The 14,740-nt window shown below is 36.0% G+C and overlaps 1 protein-coding gene across 1 annotated transcript; it reads left to right on the plus strand.

The window, feature by feature from the left end:
* The first annotated feature begins 1,977 nt into the window (after positions 1-1,977).
* On the plus strand, positions 1,978-5,374 carry LOC125479143 (uncharacterized hydrolase YugF). The gene is made up of 6 exons (XM_048588177.1): positions 1,978-2,511; positions 2,683-2,794; positions 3,934-4,027; positions 4,195-4,375; positions 4,503-4,572; positions 4,930-5,374. The coding sequence occupies exons 1-6, from the start codon at positions 1,988-1,990 to the stop codon at positions 5,254-5,256; spliced, it is 1,308 nt and encodes a 435-aa protein (XP_048444134.1). The 5' UTR covers positions 1,978-1,987; the 3' UTR covers positions 5,257-5,374.
* The last annotated feature ends 9,366 nt before the right edge of the window (positions 5,375-14,740 follow it).

The raw sequence follows: 14,740 nt of genomic DNA on the forward strand, positions 1-14,740 counted from the left end.
ATATCTTGGAGGTCCACGATATGACCTTAGTTGCGAAATCTTCGAATCATTCCAAGACTCATCTCACTTCATTACGCACAAGTGGGACATGGTTAGGAATTCTTGTTGAGCATATTCGAAGTACTTGCTGTGTTTTCATCCATTGTTGAGTCCCAACAACGATCCATGAAGATTATGCCGCATGTATCCACCTGACCAAGACATGATACATCAACGAAGTCAATGCCAAGACATATTGCATCTACATTACATTAGCAAAGCATCAGGATATTGAAGTCATGCAAGCTGATCCCAAACAACCTTGCTGACCTCTACACGATGTCACTGCCAAAGTCAACCTTCCAGAAGCTTGTCCGAGAAATTGGTATGCCTAACTATTCATATGCAATGCTTGTAGTTTTCATTTGGAAGTTATGTCAAACTCAGGAGAGTATTCAGAAGTATACTCACTTGATCTTAATGTACTCTTTTTCCCTACGATTAGGAGCATTTTTCGCATTAGGTTTGTGCTACCTAACTAGGTTTTAACGAGGCACTCATCCTGAGCTGATCATACCCTTATGAGCTTTTCTGCTTGCATCCAGAAGACGTATAGTTTTGACTTAATGCAACTTCTCACTTTTCTCCTTAGTCTATGGGTTTCTCTCCCACCTTGGGTTTTACCATAGCGAGGTTTTGTGAGTTTTACCTTTTTATGCATTCTTCCATTGATTTGAGACTCGCATTCGCTCATTATGCCGACGACTTCATTAACTGTACTCGCTTCATCGCTGAAGACCTGATGCGCAATTTACTTGGGTATTTACACACTCAAGAGGGAGTGTTGTAGTCTTATTAGATTAGGAATGTGATTGTGTAAATCCTAGTGTATCTAGGGATATCTTTTATATTCCCTTTAGTAGTCTAATTCCTATTAGAGTTGTAATTCTAAAATGGTAAGGAAATAACCTTCCCTACTACTATATATAAAGCATAATGGGGTGAAATAGAACATACCCCACAATTACATTTCTCTCTCTTTCTCTCTATTATTGCTGTATCCTTTCTCTATAACCTCCATAATTGTTTAATAAATTATGCCTACAACACTATTTGAATTTTAATTATCTTAATACAATTAATTCTACAACTTACGCTGAGAAAAAAAATTTAAAAGCTCATATACAAACATTGTTGAAACTAAAATTCCACTTACGCACCTCTGTATGTGCAAGCAAACAACCGTTAAAGAATTTATTCACAATTGTGACAATTTGGTGTTGGCATGAAAAAGTTTCTTCATGACAATGCCCATCATTCACGTGAGGTCCTTCATTCCATTTCCCTATTTGTGATCTTACTAACTAAAATTAAAATGATATACATTTTTACTCTCTTTTTTGTCTTTAAATTTATCATTAATTAATAGTTTTAAATAATAATGATTTATTTGATATTTTGGTCCATGTCTTTTTTAGTTTGTTAAGCCCGTCTTCAAAGAAGATATCAAAATTGCTATATGGACACAACAGTGAAAAATGATAGAAAAGTTCTCTGTAACTGAGCCTTTAGTTTCTTACTTGGACCTTAGTCAATTAAAGAAAAGCCTTTGTTGTCATTTTTATAGCTGCTGTAAAATTGATTAAATAACATTTTAATAGATGTGATGCCATTAGCCATACATAGTAAACGTTGCTATGTGTTCCAAGCATTTGATTGATGGGTAATGCGAGGGAGACTAAATTTGAAGACAAAGTTTTGAAAACTAAACGATATGTAAGTTGATGATTGATTTATTATTTAAGCGTTGATAAACGTGCACGCTCTTATTGATAACATATAATTTAGTTTTCAAATTTAATCTCTCTAGTATTATCCTTGATTGATTGTCTCAATAATTAAACTCCACAAAGAGATGAAAAAAAATATAAAATGATATTTTATTTAACATAGCAAAAAATTATGCAATATGTTAAATTGTCACATAAATAATTAAATATCACTTTTTATGTTTTACAGTTGCCATCCGCTTTGGAGATTAAACATCAATAACAAAGGAAACGAACAAGAAAGCGAAAGTAAGAGGGAGAGGGAAGAAATGATGTGGTTCACGGTAAGGGCTCCCCGTCCAGTTTCGTTTGGGCCGCCGCTCTATTTGCAGTTGCGGCGATTCCCAAGCAAGCACATAGGAATAAGGAGCTTGCTTTTTAGATATGGTGGTCAAAATATTCTTCCTCGCAGCTTGAACATGAAATTCAGCTCTTGTGTTTCTGCAGCAAAGGCAACGTCGTCTAGTATTACAGCAGCGGCCACAGGTGCAGCAGCTGGTGGCGAAGATACGACGACTTCGTTGGAAGTGGAGGAGTTGAGAGAGATAAAAGACAAGTGCAGACAGTGGAAGTGGAAGGGTAGATACGCCATCAATTACTTTGTTTCTCTTTCTGATCCACCACCATCATCTTCAAATCCAAAACCCAAGCCTTCTCTACTGCTTGTCCACGGTTTCGGAGCCTCCATTCCTCACTGGCGAAGGTTAATTTGTCTTTACATATCCATTATCCATAACCATATCTATTTTAGGCCGCACATGACACGAGTGCACAAACGCACGCGCGCGTACAATATAATTCCAATATTCCATCATCGCACTTACTCTGACTGTTCTTTAATGTGATTACACTTATACTTGCATGTCTGTCTCAGAAACATTAGGACGTTGTCCCAGAATTATACCGTTTATGCTATTGATCTCCTTGGCTTTGGCGCCTCGGAAAAGCCTACTGGATTCTCATATACCATGGAAAAATGGGCTAAGGTATCTCTGAGTCAGATGCCCTTTGTTATACATAGATACATTTTTGCCCAAAAAAAAAAAAAAAAAAAAAAAAAAATATATATATATATATATATATATAGAGAGAGAGAGAGAGAGAGAGAGAGAGAGAGATTCATTTTACGGGATATGCATGATAAGATTATTGTTGTTTCATTAAAGGGTAATGCTACGGAGGTCTTTAGATCAAAATTTTAAATCATATGACGTGATTGTTAATGATTGAATTATTGCTTAAGTGATAATTAACGTATTTCTTTTTTATTGATGACATAATTTACAAATTTGACTTGAAAAATTGGTCTACCTAACATTACTCTTTATTAAAAGTATTTAAGGTTTGGCCAATATTTTGGCCTCCTCAAATAAGGTTATGTGAATAATATTTAGGCTATATATGACTAGTCACAACCTTCTTATGCTTAATGTAATGTTATATACAGGAGTACATGAAACTGCAAAGATGAGAAGTTTTTAACTCGTCCTTACTCAAACATAATACCAAAATGAAAATTCAATAAAATGTTGTAAAGAAAGTTGCGGTTCCATCACAAAACTAATTTATTATAAGGAGAGTAGGCCAACTTACTTATAAATTCATTTAAGGTACATACTCTAATCAATGTAAGATTTATTCTCAATAAACTGATATTCAAAATAGAAATAAATCACCTTAGCAATTGAAAATGACAGTCTAATTTCTTATACTGTATTAGTGTACATATGATGTGGCAAATGTTGTGTACAATTAACATCCAATGAAGGAAACTGCTAAGGAGATCACATTTTTGTACCACATTGGTATACCATCTGTTGTGGAAGGTGTTGTGTATTTAACACGTCAATTGATGAATTTATCTCATTGGCTAATGACTCGAAGAATCATTTGCCACATCATGTAGTACACCAATGTGGTATAAATATATAGTCTTCCTACTTTACTCTCCAATGAAATAAATTCAATAATTGATATGGCATGTACACATCACTTGTTATATCATGATATACTGTAACACCAATATAGTATAAATATGTGGTCTCTAATTATATTCCTAAAACCAGTCTTTTGACGTTGCCAACTTATGTTTAATTGTAACTCAAGTGTCGTTGTAATTACACAGTTAATCTTGGATTTTCTGGGCGAAATAGTTCAAAAGCCAACTGTGTTGATAGGGAACTCTGTTGGAAGCCTTGCTTGTGTAATTGCTGCCTCAGGTGTGTTGTGTTTAAAATTCTAAACTAGACTCATCTTGTATATATGTTTAACTTAGCTAGGTATAAGTTATAATAAAAATAATTTATTTTCTATATATCTTGTGGTCGGTGGGCTTAACTTAATTAATTATTTTCAATGATCGACGTACGTTGTTTTGTGTGACTAGAATCTAATGATAAAGCACTTGTTGGAGGGTTAGTGCTTTTAAATTGTGCTGGTGGTATGAATAATAAAGCAATTGTTGATGATTGGAGGATCAAGCTTTTGTTACCTTTGCTTTGGTTTTTTGACTTTCTACTCAAACAACGACGAATTGCTTCGGCCATTTTTGAGCGTGTCAAACAAAGGTATCTATTGATCAATTCTAGCTAACTCAATCAATCACTCGTGCATGGATGTCGTGAGTACGTAGTACTGTACGTACGCATGTGATATATATATGATGAAATACTCAAATGATTCACATGCATGCAGAGATACTATAAGGAAGGCTTTATTGGCTGTTTATGGGAACAAGGAATCCGTCGATAAAGAATTGGTAGAGGTACGTACATCTAGCTAGGAGAGGAGAGAAACTCCGGATATCGTATGCGATTGAGGAACCGATATATGTCATATATCTAGCCATGAGAGGAAAGGAAATCCAAATCTCGTATGCAAAAAAGGAACTGATTATGTGCAATTAATTAAAGAGTAGTGTTATTTGCACAAATTCTTTTATCTTCTACACATTCATCTCAATTTCTGGTATTCGAATCAAATGAATTGAAGAAGATCAAATGACAGAAATTAACAAGGAACGTGTGTTAAGTAAAAAAGATGTGTGTGAATAACACCACCCTTAATTTATAGTTTTCTTTGTCTCTGATCTCGTAATGTTACGTATCTTCGTCTTATGCAGATAATCATGGAACCAACGTGCGACCCAGGGGCACTTGATGCGTTTGTTTCTATCGTGACTGGCCCCCCAGGACCAAACCCGATGCAGTTGATATCAAGAATTTCCCATATCCCTCTTCTAGTATTATGGGGGGATCAAGACCCCTTCACCCCGCTTGATGGACCTCTTGGCAAATACTTCGCTTCCCTGCCTTCTCAACTCCCCCCCAATGCGAATGCGAATGTAAGCTTCTTTGTTCTGCCAGGGGTTGGACATTGCCCCCATGATGACAGGCCCGAGTTAGTTCACGAAAGACTTTTACCCTGGTTGGATCACCTTTCTATTTAATTTAATGATTAGATGATGAGATTATTGTATATTTTCCACTTCCAAACAAAGGCACTCTTCAATGAAGGGGTTTTCAACTCGTTTGACAAGTTAAGCATGTGTAACATTTGCATTTCAACTTTTTTTTATTCTTTTGCAATTAGGATTCGTTTCATATGGTATTTTATATTCTTTTTGTTACCAAAATATTCAGGATAAAATTTTTAGAATGAGCGATGGTGTGTGCAACCAATTTTTCTTGGATATTTCGAACAGAAAGGAGAAAATAGTATCAACATGCCACAAGGCATCAAATCACCGTGGGCTAGTTTATTGCATGCTTTAACAAACAGTGTTAAAATACTTTTCTGCAGCATCTGACCAACTGCACATTTCTATTAGATCCATCTCAACGGGTAGTGTCAAAAGTTCAAGTCCTTTTCAGCTGGTTATATTTAATCATTTTCATATTCTATTATTTTTCAGTTTACTGAGAAAAAGTAATAAGAAAAGGGCATTTTAATATATATTATGATTCATGAATGAATCATCAAATCTGACCTCTCTCTTTATACACATAGAAAGCGTTTGTTTGCCCTTACTAAATGGGAGTAGATTGGACGACTAGTTGTTAATTTAATTCCGTTCTGAGATTAACATTAATGAAACTAAAAAGACTTGCATGGACAAAACCCTTTGCTAAGAGGTGCTAGCGAGACCCCAAAAACATGGGACTGCGACCTCCCTCTGCTATCCTCCTTGCGTTGCTTGCTTTCTGTCCTCACTCCAGCCAAATCACACCACCAGACCACCACACACTCTCTCTTTCTTCTCGTCTGCTACTCGACTACGACGATGGCTCATTGGGTGAGCAAATTTAGATTTCCGTTCACCCAAAGCTCGATGCCGACGCCGATTTGCGCGTTCGCGCTCGGCCACACCATCTGCAACTCCAACGCCTGCATCGATTGGCAAATCTTTCATATGGTTGGGTTCATCGCGTCGTTGCCCAAGGTTTTTGCGTTCTGATCAGTGTACGTTTGCGTCTCGTCTATTCTTCTTATTTCTGAAATTTTGAAGTTTCTGAATCCCCAAGTTCTTCTTCTATACTCTTGTCAATGTGCTTATCTCTTGCTGCGAAAAAAAAAATAAAAGAAAAAAAAAAGAGATTCAGAAAAAGAAAGAGAAAAGGAAAGGGAAAAGAAAGATGGGGGAGAGAATTAAACCAATGAAAGAAACGAGAAGCATCTGGAAAGGAAAAGAAATAGAAAAGAAAAGGGAAAATAAAGAGGGTGGGGGAGAGAGAGTTTAAAAAATGGCAAAATAAATATTTAGATCTCAAAAATAATTTAGTCCGACACTATTACTATTTTTATTCTGCTTAGTCCAAGCTAAATCAGTCCAGTTTAGTTTCTAAAACTAATCCAGTCTGAAATAATCTGGTACAATAAACGCATCCATAAGGATCACCTATTAGTCATAAACTGGTACCCTTTTTATTTAAAAAAAATAAAAAACCCAAAAACCCCCAATATTTTAATGAAGTAGGAGTTTGTTCTCTATCTTTTCTATTATGCGAAAGATTTTTCAGTGTGTCAGAACACAGAGTGTGGTACACCACGTGTAATTGTAAATAGAGATGGAAAATAATGGTGTGGCTTCGGATCCGAATAAATGGTTTTTTATCCAACCATTTCAACAGTGGAGAGAGCTTGAAGAGGGAGACGCCAGAGAGATGAGAGAAAGAATAATATGTATGTGAACAAAACAATTTAAGTAGTTCACCCCTAAAAGTGGGTTACGCCCATTGTGGTTGTCTGATATATATTTGATGTGGATTATAAGAGAACATAAAACAATGTAATGTAATGTAGTAGTTTGATATATATACAGATGCTTGTTTGTTGGTCAAAATTCACTAAACACTACTGTTCATGAAGTTTAAAAGTATGGCTACTTACCACTTGTCAAACGTTACGAAGCTTTTGGTTGTAATATGAACTTTAATTTCACCTTAAAGCCTTCAATGAAATTGAAGGGCCCAATAGTGTGATATTCGGGTTTATATGTATGAGTATGAAAGTACATTATCTCTCATTCGTTGGTAAAGGAAATATTATTGAAGTTTTTTTATTTTTTATTTATTTTTATCTTGATATGCTATATGATGAGAGATAAAGGGACTTTTAAGCAAGGTTCTAAAAAGCGCTAGTCGGGCGGCGGGCTGGTGCCTAGCATCTAGGTGGCTAGGCGGGATCTAGGCGGATTTAGGTAAATTTCTTATATATCTTGTAAATAAGTGCATATTGACACTTATAAAAATTTATACTTTTATGAAATCCATGGATAAGATAGAAAAAGAATGATAAAATGCAAAAAGAGAATCCAACAAGTCCAAAATTTAAAAACACATTAAGCATATATGCCATATAACCATAGTGAGGAGTATTGTAGGATGACACATGTACAACAAGTTCACAATGTAAAGCCACTTAAAATGCAAAATAGGAGGAAAATAAGAAAATATAGTAATGTAAGATAGTTATTTTTAGCATCCCGGAATTTAAGTTGATACACACCTATTCTATAAAATTAACAAAATTTCAAGCTATAAACATAGGCGCATGTAGTACCAACTGTGAATGAAAATGTCTGAACCTGAGGGTGATAGAGCGGTAAGAGCTTTCAAAGCCTCATTCCTTGTGCTGTCATCTTTAGTGGACCCCAACATATTCACAAGCTCTTGAGCATCACCCATCTCCACAATTTTCATTCTCCTTTTATCTGTAAATCAAGATAAGGCATAAAAATTTACAAGCTGATTTCAGAGAAATGAAACAAGTATTTATATGTTACGTAACTCAAACACAAGAAAGTTTCTGAAAACGATTCCAACGCAAACTGTAAATGGTAATTCATTACCAGGTGTGCTTTACAATATCAAAAGTGAATTGCTTTACCAACAAGTCAACCAGCTCATATACCCTTATGTAAAACAGGTAGAAAATGTACAAAAGAAATATTTCTTTCAACAAATGAAGTAATTCATAATCCTATAGTATACTTGAGAACAAGGCAGTGCTTGCAACCACTGAAATGTGATTTCCAATCTTATTTGGGTATCCCATATACTTTGTAAATGTTTTAAGTTAAATAATATTTAAGTGCAATAAAGAAAATGGCAAAGCCCATGTATGCACGTCAACAAATAACAATAAAAAAGTCTAAGTTCAAGAGTTTACCTTCAGAAGGATGATCAAATCCAAAGTCGACAATAGACCGAAGAAGCTCAGTCTTCAAAAGGAAATCTCTGAACCCTGAACTGTGAATTCCAAGTTATCCCATGCAAAAAAGCAATGACAAACATAACCAAATTAGACCTAATTAATATTCAATTGCAATCAGAATACTTCTACATTACGATCGGATTTTGAATTACAACAATCATATGCAAGCAACATATAATAAGCAATTAGAATAATGAAAAGGTTGAATTTTTAATTCTGATCGACCAAACAACGAACTGAAAAAAAATAAGTAAGCAAATCTGTAGAACAAAAACTCACTTTTTGGGGGCTTCGCCGTTGACTTTAGCTGTAAAGTCAGATGCCTTATCATCATCTTCTTCGTAATTGACGAGCTCCTTGAAGTCGCAGCCAAGCTATGGAGAATCGAGATGTGAGAGTAGGTGGAAAGTGGAGACCGTGGAAACAGGAAGAGACGATCGACGACGATGACCTAGAAAACCTCTCGAAGTCGTAGTGGGTGAGTGCACTGCAGTTGAGGAAGAAGAGACGAAGTGGTTGACGACGAGACTTGGTTTCTGAAATTAGGGTAGTTGCAGGGCACGAGAACTTAGAAGTTAAAAAAAAAAAAAAAAAAAACGCCCAGCTCCGCCTAGCCCGCTTAGAATCCAGCTGATTTGCAAGAAAACGCCTCGGATGGTGATCGCCTAGACCATTTTTTAGAACATTACTTTTAAGTTAGTAATGTTTGAAGGATAACGTTAAATTGAATCAAAATATGCACAGCCACCCACAAGCCTCTGCTAGACGAAAAATGTAGAACAAAAATGAAGTTCCCTTGAATGACAAGGTTTCCGTTTGAACGGCGTGGTTTTAAACATGAGGAGATGGGTGCTAAGCTTTTTTATTTTTTATTTTTGGAGAAAGGGTGCTAAGCTTTTGAAAATGGTAATTTTTATTATTGAAATATTCGAATTGATACGAATTTAGTATATATGACAAAATAATATGACTATTATGACATGGTGATACATTAAAACGAGTTTAGGCCTCATTTAGTCACTTCTTATCAATTAGAATATTTTTTTATTGAAATATTCTAATTGATAAGAAGTTAGAAATTATTGTGTTTCATTAAGGCCTCCCTTGGTATTTTTTTTCACCAAAAACAATTTCACTTTAAAGTTAAGCAATTTAAAAATGTTTAGTAAAAATAAAATTTTCTACTTATTTTAAAAGCAATGACTTTTAAACAACAACTTTATAAAAAGTTATGTTGAGTCTTTAATAAATATTTTTGATTCCTGTAATACCCTTATTAGCTTTTAAAATTGACATTATCTATTCTTCTATGCACATTTATTCTCTTGGAGAACAAGGTGACCGCCACCACCTACCATTACAACCACTAACCTTACACAACCATTGCCACCACTGCCATCTCCGTCACCTCCACCACCTCCACCACTACTACCACCACTACAACCACAATTGCCACCACGACTGCAGCTGCCGCCCTACCACCATTGTTACCTCTTCACCCTAACCACCACACCCCACTATTGGTGCCACCACCATACCCTCAAGATTGTCGCTGCCATCACCATCACCTATACTCACTGCCATCATCGTCACCATCCATTCTTACAACCGTTTCAGCCAATATCGTTGCCACCACCACAATCCCTACCACCACTACCTTTACACCTTAACCACTACACCATATTATTGGCACCACTATTGTGGAGCCAAAAATAATCCAAAAAATCCTGGAGGCGACCCTCCTATAAATATCTCATTAAATGGATGAGACACACCCAAATTCCCACGTGCATGCAACAGACAATAACGGCTCAAGATTCCCTCCATACATGGAAGAGTCAAAGGTGATTATTATGGAATTTATTCAAATTCCACTCATCATTCCCTTATTGATTTCATTCAATAAGGTAACTCCTAACATCCCTTATTCAATTTAGAATATTTTCCATAGTAATTTCAAGATATTATTTCACATAATATCTTGAATTACTCCACCCAAATTCAACATATACGGCTGGCCACTCCCAACCGTAATGCTTGGCCACCCTCCTATAAACACCTCACTTCTCCCACTAAAATGCTAAGTCATTTACCACCCACAAACTCCTAAAAATACATTCTTTTCAGAATACTAACTTTGGCATCGGAGGTGTTATTATTTTGCAGGTGCATTTTCGTCAAAGCAACAAACCGTGAAAATTTGCATCCACAAATTGGTCTTTTCAATGAAAGTTTGATTCAAATGCTCGAAGAAGACTCTCGCATTCAATGTTTCTATTTTTCTTCATTCATTCGTAAATTTTCCCACACGTTCATGCTCCTAGAATTTTTATATAAATTATTTGAATATCCTGGGGAAGAAATACAATGATGGGAAATTCTCAAACTATGACGAACTGAACTTCTAACATTTAAGGATTTGGGCTGGACGATGGAGATTGTGACGTAGCCTCACCATGATGATTTATGGATCGATGACTGAACCGGGGGTATTTTCACCTCGACTTTCTGTAGATTTGATCATTCCCTCTTGAATCTAGCACTCGGAGTCCATTACACTTCCGCCACTCATGGAAACGCATACTGTCCAAGCTTTTTCACCCCAAATGGCAATCAACACTTGACATGTTGTAGAATTAACAAGTGTCATCGCGCAATATACAACCTTGGTTAATCGGCTCCTACAACGCGCTAAGGTGCAGTGTGCCCTAGACCGAGTGTCCTGAGGTAAGACAAGGGCATACGACATTCATCTTTAATAGTGCCCTGGAAAGCAGCCCCTTGACCAGCCATAAACCGAGCGTTCGGGAAGTGTACATTCCTGCCTGGACCATCCGGATAACGTATTCTCTTGTCTAAGTGCATGGAAGAGCGTGCACTCCTGACTAGGCCCACCGGCAGACGTATATTCATGGTTGGGGCCACACTCTAATGAGCAACATTGACAACCAACTAGGCAAAATGTCTATTTGCCACTAGGCTCGCAAGGAGCATCGTCCACCTTACATTAGAGTAGGCTTCACAACGAATGGAGAGAAGAAGTCAACTCAATCTGGCTAATGTTCAATTGGTAAGGAATCGATATCAGTCTTGAGATCAAAAGAAAATCATTTTTCTGTCCTATAAGGTACTCCAACAGTTGGGGTAGTATCAGTGATCTTGGCTTCGTGTTCACAACTGAGTCTATCTTGCACCACAGCTCCTGGATGTGCTGATCTTGTAATGTGGCTCCCCCATTCGGCCGACTTATGCTCCACGGCTCACAACCGCCCCACGGCACTCCAAACTTTAAAGCATCAAATAATGGATTAGAATACAAGGCTTTACTAGCAGCCATTGCTAGCGAAAGACTTAGCGGTGAAGAAACTTGCAATCCATTAAGATTCTCAGCTGACTACCAACCAAGCCCACGCGATGAAACATCTAAGGATATCGCAATACTTGGAGAAGGTCCGGGAGTAGCTCACTACGCCCCCCACTTACACATTTACGTGGGTTCCATAAGCAATTTGAAGTCTTAAGCAAATTGTCGAACAAGACCTCACATGCTGAGGATTATTTCAGTTGTCCAGCAGTCCAACTTTCCTTAGCTGCACCTACGCTGCACTTACAACAACAACTTTGATGTTCTCTAATACGAAGGGGTTAACTAATCCAGACACCTATCTGGGTAAGCTTTTCAATGCGAGAGATAAACTAATTCCCAACACCTATCTGGGTTTGCTCTTCACTGCGAGAGGGTAAACTAATTCCCTGATACCCATTTAGGTCTGTCCCCCAACACGAGAGGGTAAACTAATTTCCCGACACTCATATGGGTCTGCTCTCCAGTTCAAGAAGATAAACTAATTCCCCAACACCCATCTGGGTCTGCTTTCCAATGCGAGAGGATAAACTAATTTCTTGACACCCATCTGGGTTTGCTCTCTAGTGCAAAAGGATAAACTAATTCCTTGGCATTCATCTAGGTCTGTTATCTAGCGTGAGAGGATAAATTAATTCCCCAACACCCATCTGGGTTTGTCTTTAGGACATTGCATTTATGCAGGCTTCAATCTCCAACTTTGTTAGTCTTTTTTACTTTTTCTCTATGTTTTTTTATATTAATTTGTATGCAATTGATGTTGTGAATTTCTTTATGATTATTGTTTAGTGGAATTCTTGTCTTATTTTCATATTTTCTAATATTGCTCCAACAATGTTATCGATTTGTTTACAAAATGATGTACGAACACCACAACTTATGATGTATGAACACCACAACCTGCGAAGTCAGGGACTGCTCCAATGCCATTGACATCTATACTCGCCCATTCTACAAATGACCTTTCTGTTTTAAGCAAGTCTCATTCCATCCTAAGTGGGTTATCTTTCAAGCCAACCAGGGGAAAAATGAAACATTTAGATAATATGTATTTCTTTTCTTTGTTGAGATAGGTGTGCGCATTAGTATACGATTCCAAAAAGACATTGTATAAGTCTAAGTCAGGCTTTTGGTCAAGTTGATATTTCGTGGTAACAAATTTTCTTGTGATTGATAGGGCAAGAGGATGACAAAATGACGGTCCAGAGTCACTCGCTCCCAAGAGATGCCTTTAAGATACGGCAGATCCAGAAGGTCGCGGTATCGCTTCACAGACTAGATCAGCTTTAAATGGAAGTGCAATTTCTGGAGATCTATCTTGCAGCACTGGCTAATTTGCGTATTTTATTTTTTAGAAAACTAGATTTTGATCCCTAAATAAGATGAAGTTTAGAAAAATGTCTTATACAAGATTAAAAATTAATTTTAGTCCCTAGACTCTATTTAATGCCAGCAAATGTATTCAATGTTTCTTTTTTTATTTATAATTTTATGAATTTAAATTTTATGAAAATATTATAAATTTTAATTCTCGTTATGGTAGACATCTTATATAAGAAAATATTTTCGTAGAGATTTTTCGGTACACTTATGTTTTTGCATATTTTCTTATCTGCCACTAATTCATAAAAATATATTTAGGTACAAACATTTCGGTACAATGGGTTAGTATAATATGTTTAGGTACGGACATTTCGGTACACTAGTTTAGTATAATATATTTAGGTACCGACATTTCGGTACACTAGTTTAGTATCATATAGTTAGGTACGGAATTTTGGTACACTTATATTTTTACATATTTTCTTATCTGTCACTAATTCACTATAATATATTTAGGTATGGACATTTCGGTACACTAATTTAATAAAATATATTATGATATGGATGTTTAGGTACACTAATTGGAGAAAGTTAAATAAAATTGTATAATAATAAATTTAAAATTTAATGTAATAACATTAAATAAGTTATCTATTAAATATAAAAACTTTGACAAAAAAAAATTCTATTAAATATAAAAACAAAAATATAATATGAATTTGAATTAAGTACACATTAAGGGTCTAAAATCAATAATCAATCTAACACCAGGTTTTTTTTTAATTTTAATCTTCTTGAAGGATTAAAATTCAAAAAGCCCTTTATTTTTCTTATCCTTCACTGATGTACAAGATTAGTAAAAAAAATGAAAGGACATTAATGAAGGGAAAATATGAGATTTATGTGGGATTTCTAGTGACTAGCATGCATATACAATTCAAAATTTATATACGAAAGCAACGGAAGCATGTCATACATTTTATCAAAGCTATAGTCATGCAAATCCCCTTCAAGATGCATAGGTTTATATAAGATGCATCAAAAACAATTTATTGAAGAACAAAGTTTAGGAGTAGTTTTGTACCTCTTGATCTAGATCTAAGACCAAGGATTGACCACCTCCAAGCTCTTTGCTCCTTGAACTCCTTGAGCCTAGCCTCCCTCCTTGCCTCCTCCACTTTGTTGAGAATGAGTGCTCCTAGGTCCTCTTCAAGTTTCCAAAGATATGAAAACCTCTAAAGATCCTCACCCACTTTGTAATGAGAAAGATGAAGGAATTAACCAAAGGGTGATAAGATGATTAGCTAGAATTCCCTTTGGTGGCCGGCCCTTTTTAAGTTTGAGAGAGAATGATTTTATTTTCTTTTGTGTATTATGAACCACCTAACACACTCACACACACTTTCATTATATTATGTTCCTTTTATTTCTTAAAGAAACAAATCAACAATTGACTTACTTTCTCTCCCTTCTCATATGGCCGGCCTATTGTGTTTAATTTGGGCTTTGGGCTTTTAATTATTTCAAGTCA

This window comes from the organism of the source record quoted next, unplaced genomic scaffold, assembly GCF_019419815.1.
Source record: "Pyrus x bretschneideri cultivar Hongxiangsu unplaced genomic scaffold, Pyrus_bretschneideri_v1 Contig28, whole genome shotgun sequence".
NCBI classification, from domain to species: domain Eukaryota; kingdom Viridiplantae; phylum Streptophyta; class Magnoliopsida; order Rosales; family Rosaceae; genus Pyrus; species Pyrus x bretschneideri.

Bases quoted from the DNA above. Each gene is read 5' to 3' on its own strand.
- LOC125479143 (XM_048588177.1), top strand. From the start codon at position 1,988: ATGTTTTACAGTTGCCATCCGCTTTGGAGATTAAACATCAATAACAAA. The intron at 2,512-2,682 runs GTTAATTTGTCT...TGTCTGTCTCAG, and splicing joins TCCATTCCTCACTGGCGAAG to AAACATTAGGACGTTGTCCC. The intron at 2,795-3,933 runs GTATCTCTGAGT...GTAATTACACAG, and splicing joins CCATGGAAAAATGGGCTAAG to TTAATCTTGGATTTTCTGGG.